This window comes from Odocoileus virginianus, chromosome 12, assembly GCF_023699985.2.
Source record: "Odocoileus virginianus isolate 20LAN1187 ecotype Illinois chromosome 12, Ovbor_1.2, whole genome shotgun sequence".
NCBI lineage: Eukaryota > Metazoa > Chordata > Mammalia > Artiodactyla > Cervidae > Odocoileus > Odocoileus virginianus.
The window spans coordinates 9,742,285-9,755,622 of record NC_069685.1 but is presented as its reverse complement, the minus strand read 5'-3'; the positions used below and the strand labels follow the sequence as shown (position 1 = coordinate 9,755,622).

At 41.3% G+C, this 13,338-nt stretch overlaps 1 protein-coding gene across 5 annotated transcripts in view; it reads left to right on the top strand.

Moving 5' to 3' along the window:
• Window positions 1–13,338, top strand: part of ARHGAP10 (Rho GTPase activating protein 10) — a 410,479-nt gene that overhangs the window by 249,987 nt on the left and 147,154 nt on the right. For all 5 annotated transcript variants that reach the window (XM_070474785.1, XM_070474782.1, XM_070474784.1 and 2 more), the window contains one exon: window positions 1,104–1,169. In XM_070474785.1, coding sequence (XP_070330886.1) covers window positions 1,104–1,169 — 66 coding nt within the window. The remainder of the gene's footprint in view (window positions 1–1,103; window positions 1,170–13,338) is intronic.

Below are 13,338 nucleotides of genomic sequence, written 5' to 3'. Positions count from 1 at the left end.
CTGAGTTCTAAATACGGAATAAAGCATTCACTTTCCCTGAGTGCATTTTTGAAACAAGAATTGTGTTTTATTAGGGTCCTCAAATACATCAGCCTAAAAGTATTCATGTTAGAAAAAATATAAAATTGTATTTTCAAAATAATCTTTTTTTTGTGACATGAATCTTCTTTTAAATTCATTATGAAAATAATAAAATATTAAACATTTAGAGTATGGTATAAAATGTGAAAAAAGTTTCTAGCTCATCGTTCAAATACTATTTTTAAGAGTGTCTAAGGATTTTTTCCTTCTGGGTTAAAAAAGAAAAGTTTTGTGCTACTTCCCCAGCTTGTTAAGTAATTTAAGAACTTTCATTCATGTCTATAATTAAATCCATGTAAATCCATGGCTGATTCATTTCAATGTATGACCAAAACCACTGCAATGATGTAAAGTAATTAGCCTCCAACTAATAAAAATAAATGAAAAAAAAAAAAAAAAAAAAAACAATACTTCTTTATCTGGCAAAAAAAAAAAAAAAAACCTAAGTTGTTGGAATTTGGGCAAAAACATTAACTATTTCTAGATAGCTTCCTCTAAAGATTAATTGTAATCACTTTCTTTTTCACTACTTAAACTATTATTTTTGTTAACAGCTAGTTTAAATGATAAATTTATTTATATATGTTGGTAATGTTAGTCATATGTTGGTAATGTTAGTCATGTCCAACTCTTTACGACCTCGTGGACTGTAGCTTGCCAGGCTTCACTGTCCATGGGGATTCTCCAGGCAAGAACACTGGAGTGGGTTGCCATGCCCTCCTCCAGGGGATCTTCCCTACCCAGGGATCAAACCCAGGTCTCCTTTCTGCAGGCGGATTCTTTACCTTCTGAGCCACCAAGGAAGTATCTGTTGTTAATGAAGGTCCTGATACTACAAATGCTCCTCTTCTGTGAAATTCTCATTTACATTATTTAAACAGGGAGTGCATGGCATTTAGTTTTCTTTTTTTGAAGAGGGAAATAAAAAGTATTTTGGACCTAAATAATTTTGTCTTATTTTTGTCAGCTAGAAAAATGTGAGTATTTGCACCTTTAATATTTTACAACTGTATTTCTTTTAGGTGCACAATTGGATAAGATGGGATTCACAATTCTTAGAAAATGCATCCGTGCAGTTGAAACACGAGGTAACTTGATTGAATTGTTTTATTCATGAGAGGCTATAGGTATGTAAAATCTTAGGGTCGTTTCAAATGCTTTTTGCTTGGTTAAGTAGAATGAAATATTTTAATGCAAAATACACCTTCTAGGTATCAGAGATTCAGTTATTCATTTACTGTGAGCGGGGTTAGGGGAGGAGGGTGGTGGGGGTTCCTTTTTATTTACACGTTTCGTCCTTGTGTTGAAACCTGAAGTCAGTAGAAGAATCAGCAGTGCTGGACTTGGACAATCAGGCTTAATTGCTTCTTGTTTACACGCTGGTAAGGTATTTCCATCTTCACTTGTCTTGTTAGCTTCCAGTTTAAAAATCAGCATCACTGAGATATCTTTTATGTATGGTAAAACTCATTGATTTTAGCTGTAAATTGATAACTTTTGATGAATGTGTTATAGTTGTGTAGCTATCACCACTGTCATAGATTTCTATCTCCTCCCAAAATTCCTTTGCGCCCCTTCTCAGCCTGCACTCCATCCTTGGCCCTTGGCAGCTACTGAACTGCTTTTTATCACTTTAGTTCTTTTTATTTTTTTTGAACAGCTTTTTATATGAATGGAATTATGCAGTCTATACTCTTTGAGTCTGGCCTCTTGTTTAGCATAGTGCTGCCGAGATTCGTCTTAACTGGGTGTCCTCTTGTGTGCTAGCATGCTTAGTTGCTTCAGTCGTGTCCCATGCTTTGCGACCCCATGGACTGCAGCCAGTCAGGCTCCTCCGTCCATAGGATTCTCCAGGCAAGAATACTGGGGTGGGTTGCCATCTCCTTCTCTGGGGGATCTTCCTGGCCCAGGGACTGAGCCCACATCTCTTCCATCTCCTGCATTGGCCAGCAGGTTCTTTCCCACGAGCAACACCTAGCTGTACTCTTAGCGCTTTGTGTTATTGCCAGGCAGTATTTCATTTTATGGATATGCTGCATTTTGTTTATTCATCCACCTGTTGGTAATATTTGAATTCTTCCCACTTTAAACTTCAGGAAGGATAATCCCTCCCCGTTGTGGTCCCCTGACTTAAAAGTGCAAGGGTCTTTTCTTTCTAGTTTAAGGAAAAACAGGGCCTTGGCGCTTTGCAGCCGTTGTGGCAGACTTTGGAGAAACTTAATACAATAAATTTGCAAAGCAGGCTGTTTCTGGGGGCTGGATTTCTCTTTGTTTAGAGTCTAGTGAAGTATGGATAAATTGAATATTTAATTCCCTCTCATATATTGTTTATCCCAGTCCTACTCTGAATGACTTGGTGGAATGAAGCATTGCACTCACGTTTTCTGTCAAAACAAGGTCTTTGTTATAAAGCCAGGACTGCCACCTGTGAAATGAGAGTGTTGGCTAACAGATGAATACGAGCTGTTTTATGATTTGGGGATTTGCCCATCGATAATAAAAACCCAAGCCACAGAAAGCTTTTCTTCCATTCTCCCTTAACAGTGGCAATTCAGGCGGTGACACATTTTCATTCATTTCAACCTGCACTGAGGTTGAGCTGACAAATTTCTTCTTTTTCCTAATGCTTCAAAAATTTCCAAAGTGGGGATATTGTGATTTTTCATATCTCTCACTTCATCATTCATGTTTCTCTTTTTCCTGAGCTTCTTAAGAGCCTTTATGGTATCACTTGCATGGTTATTTTTTTCTTTTAGTAAATACAGTTCTTTCCACAAAGGATATAATTTATATCTACTTGTCTCTGCCTGGGCAGATAAAAATCTATCTAGAATGCTTTCTGATTAATCTGTAGTTTTATGGAGTGTTACATTCATTGCCTTCCCAGGTGGCGCTAGTGGTAAAGACAGTGACTGCCAATGCGGGAGATGTAAAAGTCATAGGATTGATCCCTGGGTGGGGAAGATTCCTTGGAGGAGGGCTTGTCAGTCCACTCCAGTATTCTTGCCTGGAGAAGCCCATGGACAGAAGAGCCTGGCGGGCTACAGTCCATAGCGTTGCCCAGAGTCAGACACGACTGAAGCAACTTAGCATGCATGCACGTGTTCATTGAATGGAATATATATAGTAGAATCTGCATGTATTGAATGTATTTTATTATAAACATGTACATTTTTTATAGAAGAATGAGTCAATATCTTTTAAGTTAGATTTTTCCCATTTAAGATAAAAAACAAAAATGCATATATTTTACTTTTCAAATCTTTTGTCCCTCAAGGTCTTTCATTACTAAAGCCTTTTGTTTTTAATGGAGTAATAGGCTAAAAATAGAGTTAAAAGGATAAACTGTCAGATCATGTTACTCAGTATGATGAGGAACCTTGTGGAATCTCGGAGGTTTTTATCCTAAATTTGGAAGTTCCCTCAGGGAATATTGCTCTGAATGATTTCCGCTAAATCAGCTATCATGGCTATTGATTTTTTTTTTGCTACCAATGTTGTTGCATTCCTTTTTTTCATCAGTCAGGATAAAGCTAGTTTATGTTCCTATAACAGGAAGCTGGAAATTCTCTGCGACTTAAGACAACAAGACTTAGTTCTCATTCAGACAGTTGGTAGGAGGGCTTCGCCCATCACTGCTACCTGGCTACCAGGTTCCTGGTTGCCTTGCCTGAAGGACTTTGGACCATCAAGTGAATACTCTGGCTTTGATGTGAGTTTCGTTTGCTCACAGCTAATTGGTCAGAAATGATCGCATGGCCTCAGTCAACCCCAAAGAGTCTACATAGCACACCCCTACCAGGAGCCTGGAAAGCAGGCAGAGAGCCAGGAGTATCTGGTGGTAGCATTAATGACCACTGTGCATTCTTTGTGGATGTACATGCCTATGGTCCAGAGGGATTTAATGAGATCTGTTTGAAGAATTATTTGTATTCACATTTTTTCAGCATTTTAAACAAGACTATTATTTTCTCTGAAAACTGCCATATCATATGTTTGGGTTAAAGCAGTTAGTGTACCTTTTACCTAACATGTCTTTTAAAAATGACACCTGGCATTTTTATCAACTTTTGAAAGTCACTCGGTCGTGTCTGACCCTTTGCGACCCTGTGGACTGTATTCCTCCAGGCTCCTCTGTCCATGGGATTCTCCAGGCAAGAGTACAGGAGTGGGTAGCCATCCCTTCTCCTGGGGGTCCTCCTGACCCAGGGATTGAACTCAGGTCTACTGCATTACAGGACGATTCTTTACCAGCTGAGCCGTAGGGAAGTGGCATCAACTTAGTGTTATTTGAGTATGTACAAAGCATCAGACAAATGTCTAAAACTTACTGTAGTCCTCAGCCCCCTAAGAAAAGGTAACCTTTTTACTGATGTGTCTGTAACACATAGTGATGTAGATAACATATGTACTATGTGACTCATATGTAGTATAACATATAGTGTCCTAGATGGGACTGTTAGCGTTTACTGTCTTTTGGCATCCTAACAAACCCCATTTCACTGTAGTATCAGCATCAGTTAACAGATCCTACTGTTCGTTTTCGCAGAGTTGTTCATGAAGCTAAGGCAAATGAGAGAGTCAGAGCAACGGATGTTTCATCCATTTACCAAGTATTTGTTAATGATCTTGTACCGGCTCTTAATGGATCCAGGTCATCTGATCGCTACTGGGAGGATATTGTTTATGTTTTCCAAGTTGAAGGACTTCCTGAAGCATCTGTTCTCAAACATTGCTGTGCCATGGAATCACCTGAGATCTTTAAATAATGCTGCTGCCTAGCTCTCACCCCCAGTCAGTCTGATTTCATTGCTGTTGGGTGTGAACTAGGAAGCTGGTGTTTTCAATGTTCCCCAGGTGATGCTAATATGTAGTAAAATTTAGGAGTCTTGATGGAAGAGTTTCTTATGTATTGGAGCAACGGAATACACAGTTGTTATCTTCATAGTGTCCTGCTGCGTGGGGGACTTTCAACTTCTTTTTTAAAACAACCCAACCTAAACCCAGACAAACAACAGAAAACTTCCAAAGAAAATAGCTCCATGTTTCTTTCCTTCCCTCAGTAACAAGTGATTTGTCAGAGTTAAACTATAGTTCTCATCTGAAGCCAGTATTTATGGAACATTCGTGGGGTGAATATATCCTTGCTCTAGGCTTTTGGGATTCATATTAAAGGTTGGTTACATGTAATGCTCAATCCATGAATGATAGACAAAACATAGATATTTGTAAGTAATTTAAGTATTTCAGCTACTAAAATGAAACTGTTACAAGATTGTGTGGATGAAGAGAATTTGAATATACAGATAGATTGCTGAGCGTGTGTCTGTGTGTGTGTGTTCAAGTTGCTCCATCGACTCTTGTGACCCCATGGACTGCAGCACGCCAGGCTTTCCTGTCCTTCATTATCTCCTGGAGTTTGCTCAAATTGATGTCCAACCAATTTTGATGTTATAAACCATCTTATCCTCTGCCTCCCTCTTTTGCCTTCAGTTTTTCCCAGCATCAGGGTCTTTTCCAGTGATTCAGCTCTTTGCATCAGGTGGCCAAAATATTGGAACTTTAGCATCCGTCCTTCCAGTGAATATTCAGGATTGATTTCCTTTAGGATTGACTGGTTTGATCTCCTTGCAGTCCAAGGGACCCTCAAGAGCTTTTTCCAGCACCACAATTTGAAAGCATCAGTTCTTTGGTGCTCAGCTTTCTTTACAGTCCAACTCTCACATCCATACATGACTACTGGAAAAGCCATAGCTTTTACTATATGGACCTTTGCTGGCAAAGTGATGTCTCTGCTGTCAAGGTTTGTCACAGTCTTCCTTCCAAGGAGCAAGTGTCTTTCAATTTCATGGCTGCAGTCACTGTCCACAGTGATTTTGGAACCCAGGAATGTAAAATCTGTCACTGCTTCTACTTTTTTCCGTTCTGTTTACCGTGAAGTGATGGGACCAGATGTCATGATCTTAATTTTTTGATTTTTGAGTTTTCATCTTAATTGAAGTGTGTTTTGGAACAGCCTTCTTTGGATTTAAAGGAGTAGAAAAGTATATTTTAGCATTTAGAGAGACCTCACCAAAGACGTGGAGACAGAAAAAAGCTAAATGGAAACGAAGCATGAAGAAGTAGAATAAAAGAAATACTCAGGTGTTTGCATTTAATTGACAAGAACCTGAGTAAGCACTAGAGGGTGGTCAATAGCAGAATAGCAGGCTTAGAGAGGTGAATGTGAAAGCTAGTGTTAGTGGCCATATGTGGGACAGAGGGGCTGGAGAGGCACGTGGCAGGGAGGGGTGAGCCCAGGTTACTCTGGGAAAGAGTCGCTTTCTGTGGGTGATGAGATGTAGGTTCCAAAGTGGTGCAATAAAGAGAGGCCTTTCAGAAAGTTACAGGTGGGTACAACTGTATTTACCCTTCTAGTCTTCTAAAAGACTGTAACTAGGAAGTCCATTCATTCTGTCTACTCCTGCCCCGTCTGTGACGGTCAGAGAGCTAATTTTTGTACCCAGTAGATTTTGCTTCTCATTAAGTATACCTGTTTCCTCTTTCTACCTTCCCTTGAGTTGTTTTATTTCTTTTTTTAAACTTTTTATTTTGCACTGGAGCATAGCCAGTTAACAATGTTGTGATAGTTTCAGGTGGACGGCAGAGGGACTCAGCCGCGCGTGCACATGTATCCACTCTCCCCCAGACTCCCCTCTCATTCAGCCTTTGTGTTGTTTTAATCCTGAGGTGTCCATGTTCCTTCATTTGGCACTTCTGTTGCCTGGTATTGTTAATTATATATTTATTTTGTTTCAGAGCGTGGAGAATAATTTTATTTTGTAATTAACTTAAGAAACTGCCTCCCATGCCCAGCACCTAGTTTTTTTTGGAATTGGATGATACCATATTTTTCAGGTGCATGCACTATAAAATATGCAAAAACAAAGTATAAGGCTTGCTGAAAAACTTCTTTCAGTTGCTGTTTTTTAAATAGTCATAATTTAAAACTAAATTCGTATGCCACTTTGGTTTATGAAATTTCTCTTAAAAAATTCTTCCATATGTGGATAATTTGAATATTCACTTTAATTTCTAGAGCATGGCATTAAGACGTCAGTCTAGGCAAGCTGTCAGTTATCAGATTCAGCTTTGTAACAAGCTGTGAATTCATGGGATAGAAGTAGGAAACCACATCTAAGATATGGCAGTCTGAATTGTCTCACGTGAAAGTGAATTTCTCTTCCTTTAGAAAGCAAAGTGTTAGGTCTTTGGAAAAATATCCTGAAGTTGGCTTGAGGACTTTCCTGCTTCCAGATCACTTCTAGAGCTGTATGGGGCCTTAGGATGGACCTGGTAGAAGATGATAATGTACAATTTGAGTATTAATCTTTGTGGGAGGGAAGATGCCCAAAGTAAACTTGCCACATATTTTACCAGGGTTGCACATTAATCTTAAATTACCAAGGGCCATTTACGTGCAAAATGAAGAAAATAAAGAACAGCTGTCCCTGGAAAATTTACAGCAAGTCAACTAGACTTTCTCGCTCACTGTCTCTTTTTTAATCAGAATGAGTGTGAGATGCGTGTGGGTGGAGAGAGGGGACAGTTTTCTGTGGGAGGGAGCTGGAGTCTTGTGGTGTCTGCATAATGCAAATACAGAGCTGAAATACTAACTCCAGGCGAGTCAGGGCTGACTTTTCATTTTCTCAATTAGTAATCTTAATTGTTTTAAGAACAAGTACACTTCCAAAGCTATTAGCTTCCAAATGAGTGGTTCTGTAAAATTAATAGGGACAAATGGTTAAACCGTCTTGCTTCCGAGTGGGAGTTTTGTGTGTGTGGCTCACGGTTGGATGAGGTCCATGGGCATTTTCTTGTGAGCCTGTCTTGGCACTTGGAGCATCATGCTGGAGACCAGGGGCTCAGAAGTCAATCCTGATTAGAATCTCTTTCTCCACGTTTCTCTGAGCTCTGCAGCTCTGTAAGTGAGCTTGTTAACCTGTCTCAATTTTATCATGAGTAGGACAGGCTAACAGGAGCAAATTGTAGTGTGGTTGTGAAAATTAGCAATGGGGATTCTTGGGATATTGGCGTACATTGAGCGCTTAGTAAATGTGAGTTGCTTAGAAATAAATCTATTAATTGAAGCCAGTCATCATTAAGTGGTCCCATCATTGATGCAAGGCTCTGGGAAGACTAAGGAAGTTTATTTTTTTAATGGTAATTTACACAGGGAAGGAAACCACCTGAGTTCAGCTTGTCATGTAATGCTGTGGGACTTTTTTAACAAGCAACAAAATTAACTGGCTTGATTTTCAACCTCTGTCTCTCAGTGCCTTGTAATGGACACTTGAGCAGTTAAATGGCTCGAATGCAAGGAAGAGACCTTGCATATGGAAAAAGAAGAAGATGGCTTTAGATTATCTCAAGCTTTCCAAAAAAAAAAAAAAAGAGAGATTGTCCAGGGTAGCCTAACATTGTTGTTCAGTTGCTGAGTTGTGTCCTACTTGTTTGCGACACCATGGACTGTAGCCCACCAGGCTCCTCTATCCATGATATTCTCCAGGCAAGAGTACTGGAGTGGGTTGCCATTTCCTTCTCCAGGGACCTACCTGACCCAGGAATTGAACCTACGCCTCCTGCATTGGTGGATTTTTTTACCGCTGAGACACCAGGGAAGCCCATATGTGAGAATAAACCCACAGAAATATGGATATGAAATTGTGATGATTTTTGACTTGTCCCTGATGCCACAGCTGCTCTGAGGTGGTGAGGCAGGTGGCAGCAGAGAGACACCACTAGACCTTTTCCAATAGTATTCTGATCTCTGTAGAGGACCAATAAAAAAAAAAGAGCCTTCCTGGAACTTCACCAGTGGTCCAGTGGTTAGGACTCCGAGCTCACAATGCGGGGGGCATGGGTTCAGTCCCTAGTGGGGGAACTAAGATCCCGCATGCTGCATGGCACAGCCTTAAAAAAAAAAAAAAAAAAAAGTATCTTGAAAATAGCAACAGCCAACTTGTGCTTTAAATCTGAGTCTCTTTTTTAATTTATGTAAGTAAACATTAGTAGCTACTTAAACTTGAGCTACGTGAGTGCTGAGTTTGAAGAGAAAAAGACTCTTACTTAGCAGCCCATCCGTTCTAGCTCGCTGTACTACTTATCCACTCCTGAGTGCACAAGTTAGATGGACTTTACTCAGCACTTTTTGGCTGTTTCTTAAAGATATGGGGCGGGGGGAGTTGTAGAGATATGGTTCCTGTTCTTAATTATCGCCTTTAGTTTAAGGCAGTGAAGGCTCTGAGATTTTATCTAACTTTCATGTGAGCAGGTTCCCCTGCAGAGTTTTCATGGATGCTGGTAGAAGACTCAAAAGACTCCTGGATCAGGGATCAGGGACAGTTCATTACTCTCAGTAGGCAGCATCCTACATCTTGTGTTGGTGTCCTGAGCCCCAGTTCCCAAGGGCATGGCAAAGAGGGTGAGAGATATCTGCACACAGCACGTTGTGCACGGTGTTGTAGGAGACTAACTCTGAACTTTGGAGACTCGACTGTTTTGAAATGACTGGCACGTGTCCCTGCTGTTTGCTCTAGATGGACACTAACTCTTACTTTCCAAGGCTGCAGGCAAACCTGTTCTTTGTATCAGAGGAAGGTGCTGGCACAGTGGTGTTCATGTACCCTGGGGAGTTGCTGGCAGAGGTGAGTGGGTGGGGATGACTTGAGAAGATGCTCTGTAAGCAGTTGAGGCCAGTGTGTGGTAGATCCTGGGCTGGGATATTAGCCTCAGTTGCTGGCAACTGCATATTTGGGCTGCATATTTGCCTCAGTTGTGCAAGCGCAGGTGAGATGGCTGGATGGCATCACCGACTTGATGGACATGAGTTTGAGTAAACTCCGGGAGTTGGTGATGGACAGGGAGACCTGGTGTGCTGTGGTTCATGGGGTCACAAAGAGTCAGACACGACTGAGTGACTGAACTGAACTGAGAGTTGATGTGGGGAAGGGCAGGGAAGCAGAGATGGCTGGTTGGATTGCAGAAATAATCCAGGTAAGAGGTGATGGTTTAAATTTTCCATTGGCAGAAGGAAAGAGATAATGGATTGGAAGAGAGACTCAAGAGAAAAATAGGATCTGGTGACCTGTTGGATGTGTTCAGTTCAGTTGCTCAGTCGTGTCCGACTCTTTGCGACCCTATGGACTACAGCATGCCAGGAATCCATGTCCATCACCAATTCCTGGAGCCTGCTCAAACTCATGTCCATCAAGTCAGTGATGCCATCCAGCCATCTCATCCTCTACCGTCCCCTTCTCCTCCTGCCTTCAGTCTTTCTCAGCATCAGGGTCTTTTCCAGTGAGTCAGTTCTTTGCATCAGGTGGCCAAAGTATTAGAGCTTCAGCATCAGTCCTTCCAATGAATATTCAGGACTGGGAAGTAAACAAAAGTGAAAAGTAAAACAGAAAAGCAAAAGCTTGACTGTAAGGTTTCCACCCGGGTAGATGAAGACATCTTTAGCCAAGACAGAGGATGCAAGAGGAGAACTTTTGAGGGAATCTGAATTGGTTTTGGGTATCCCAAATTCAAGGTACCTGTGGCATTTCCATCAGAAATGGGTTGAAGGCATCCAGACAGCTGATGGGCCTCCATTTTCAGCAAGGCAACGTTTGGAGAGTCAGAACGTCATTCGGGTGGATGATGAGGTAAGAAGAAAATGGGGCAAAGGGCAGGCTCTTTGGGGATCTTTGTATTTAGAGGATGAGAAGAAGCAGAATGAAGGAGACATTCAGCAAAGGGGTAGGAAGAGAGTGAAGAGAGTGTGATGTGAAGTAAGCCACAGGGGAGTTATTTTATTCTTTATTGGAGCATAGTTGCTTTACCGTATTGCCTCGTTTCTGCTGTAGGGCAAAGTGAATCAGCTCTCCAGTGTACATATAACCCCCTCTTTCTGTTTCCTCCCCAGTGAGGTCATCACAGGGCACTGAGCAGGGATCCCTGTGCTGCCCAGGAGGCTCTGATCACTTTTCTGTTTTATATGTAGTGTCAGCAGTGCATGTGTCTCTTTCCCAGTCTCCCAATTCATCCCATCCCCTCTCCCCGCTTGGCATCCATACATGTGTTCTCTATGTCTGTATCTATTTCTGCTTTGGAAATAAGGTCATCTGTACCAGCTTTTTTTTTTTTCAGATTCCACGTATATGTGTTAATATACGGTATTTGTTTTTGTCACACGGGGATGATTGAAAGAGGAGGAAGTCAGCAGTGTCAGGTTCTAGATAGCTCAGGTGCGAGGAGGTCCAAGAAACAACTCGTGGAAGTCAAGAAGTTATGAAACCGGTGAAGAATGAGGTTGTACTTATTACGTGTCATCCTCACAAATCCCCCGTAAGACAGTGCTGTTTCTCCATTTCACATGGTCAGCTGAAGTGCAGAGCCGTCATTTGACTTGTGCAGCCCTCAGCTAGGAAACGACAGCTCAAATCAAGACCAGCTTTTTTTTTTTTTAAGATCTGCTGCTGTTAACAATAGTGAACTTGAGGAGATGGGGATTCTCTAGGCTGATCTTCTGAAGTTGTTTTAGATGAATGAAAAAAGTGGAGGACAGATTTTTTAATATTTTATTTTATTTGCGTGTAGTTGATTTATAATGCTGTGTTAGCTTCGTGTGTATAGCAGAATGATTCCGTTGTACATCTACATGTATCCATTCTTTTTTAGACCTTTTTTTCTCATGTAGGTGATGACAGAATATTGAGTGGAGTCTTTATACAGGAGGTTATTGTTGTTCTTTAGCTGCTAAGTTCTGTCCAACTCTCTGTGACCCTGTGGACTGTAGCCTACCAGGCTCCTCTGTCCGTAGGATTTGCCAGGCCAGAATACTGGAGTGGGTTGCCATTTTCTTCTCCAGGGGATCTCTCTGACCCAAGGATTGAATCCCCATCTCCTGCATTGGCAGGTGGATTCTTTACCCCTGAGCCACTTGGGAAGCTAAGGCAATAGGTCCATGTTGATTATCTGTCTTATATATAGTAATGTGTGTGTGTTCATTCCCAGCTCCTGATTTATCCCTCTGCCTTGGGTAACCGTTAGGTGTGTTTTTGATATCTGTCAGTTTGTTTCTCTTTTGTAAATAATGTTCATTTGTGTCTTTAAAAAAAAATGAGATACTGTCTATGAGTGATATCATATGATGTTTGTTTTTGTGTGACTTCACTTAGTATGATAATCTCTAGGTCCATTCATTTTGCTGCAAATGGCATTTTCCTCCTTTTTATGGTCGAGTAATATTCCATTGTATACACGTACCATATTTTCTTTATCCGTTCCCCTGTTGATGGACTTCTAGGTTGCTTTGTGCCTTGGCTGTTGTAGACAGTGCTGCAGTGAACACTGGGGTGTATGTACCCTTTCAGATCATGGTTTTCTCTGGATACATGCTCAGGAGTGAGATTGCTGCATCGTATGGTAGTTCTGTGTTTAGTTGTTTAAGAAACCTCCATAGTGGATGCACCAGTTTACATTCCCACTCAAAGTGTATGAGGATTTCCTTCTCTCCACACCTTCTCCAGCATTTTTTGTTTGTAGATTTTCTGATGATGGCTATTCTGACTGTATGAGATGACATCTCAGCATAGTTTTGATTTGCATTTCTCCCTGGTGGCTCAGTGGTGAAGAACCCACCTGCAGTGCAGGAGACACAGAAGACCTGGGTTTGATCCCTGGGTCGGGAAGATTCCTTGGAGAAGGGCATGGCAACTCACTCTGGTATTCTTGCCTGGAGAATCCCAGGGACAGAGGAGCCTGGTGGGATACAGCCCACGGTGTTGCAAAAGAGTTGGACATGACTTAGTGACTAAACAACAACAACGGTTAGTGATGTTGAATATCTTTTCAGAAGACAAATTTTTAAGGAACAGAGGAAGTTTGAAAGTAGACAGTAGGCAAGGGAAGTGGGGAGAGAAGATTTGAGTATCTCTCTATGAAGCGCTCAACTCAATTTGGAATAAAGCCATTCTGAAGTTACACCTGCCCTCTTTCCAGATCAGCTCCATCATGGACCCCTGAGGTGTATCATCAGCCCAAGAAAGATATGTCCCCTTTGCTGAGACTCTGCAGTACCTCAGAAAGTCTCTTAGTGGCAGACATCATGTCAGTGTAGAAGCTGCATCTGACCGTGTTTAAAATCTATTAAACAGCAGTTTGCCTTTTCTAAGTATTTCTGTATGCTTCTCCACTACTTCACCCAATCCCTATAGAACTTAGTAGGTAGTTGAC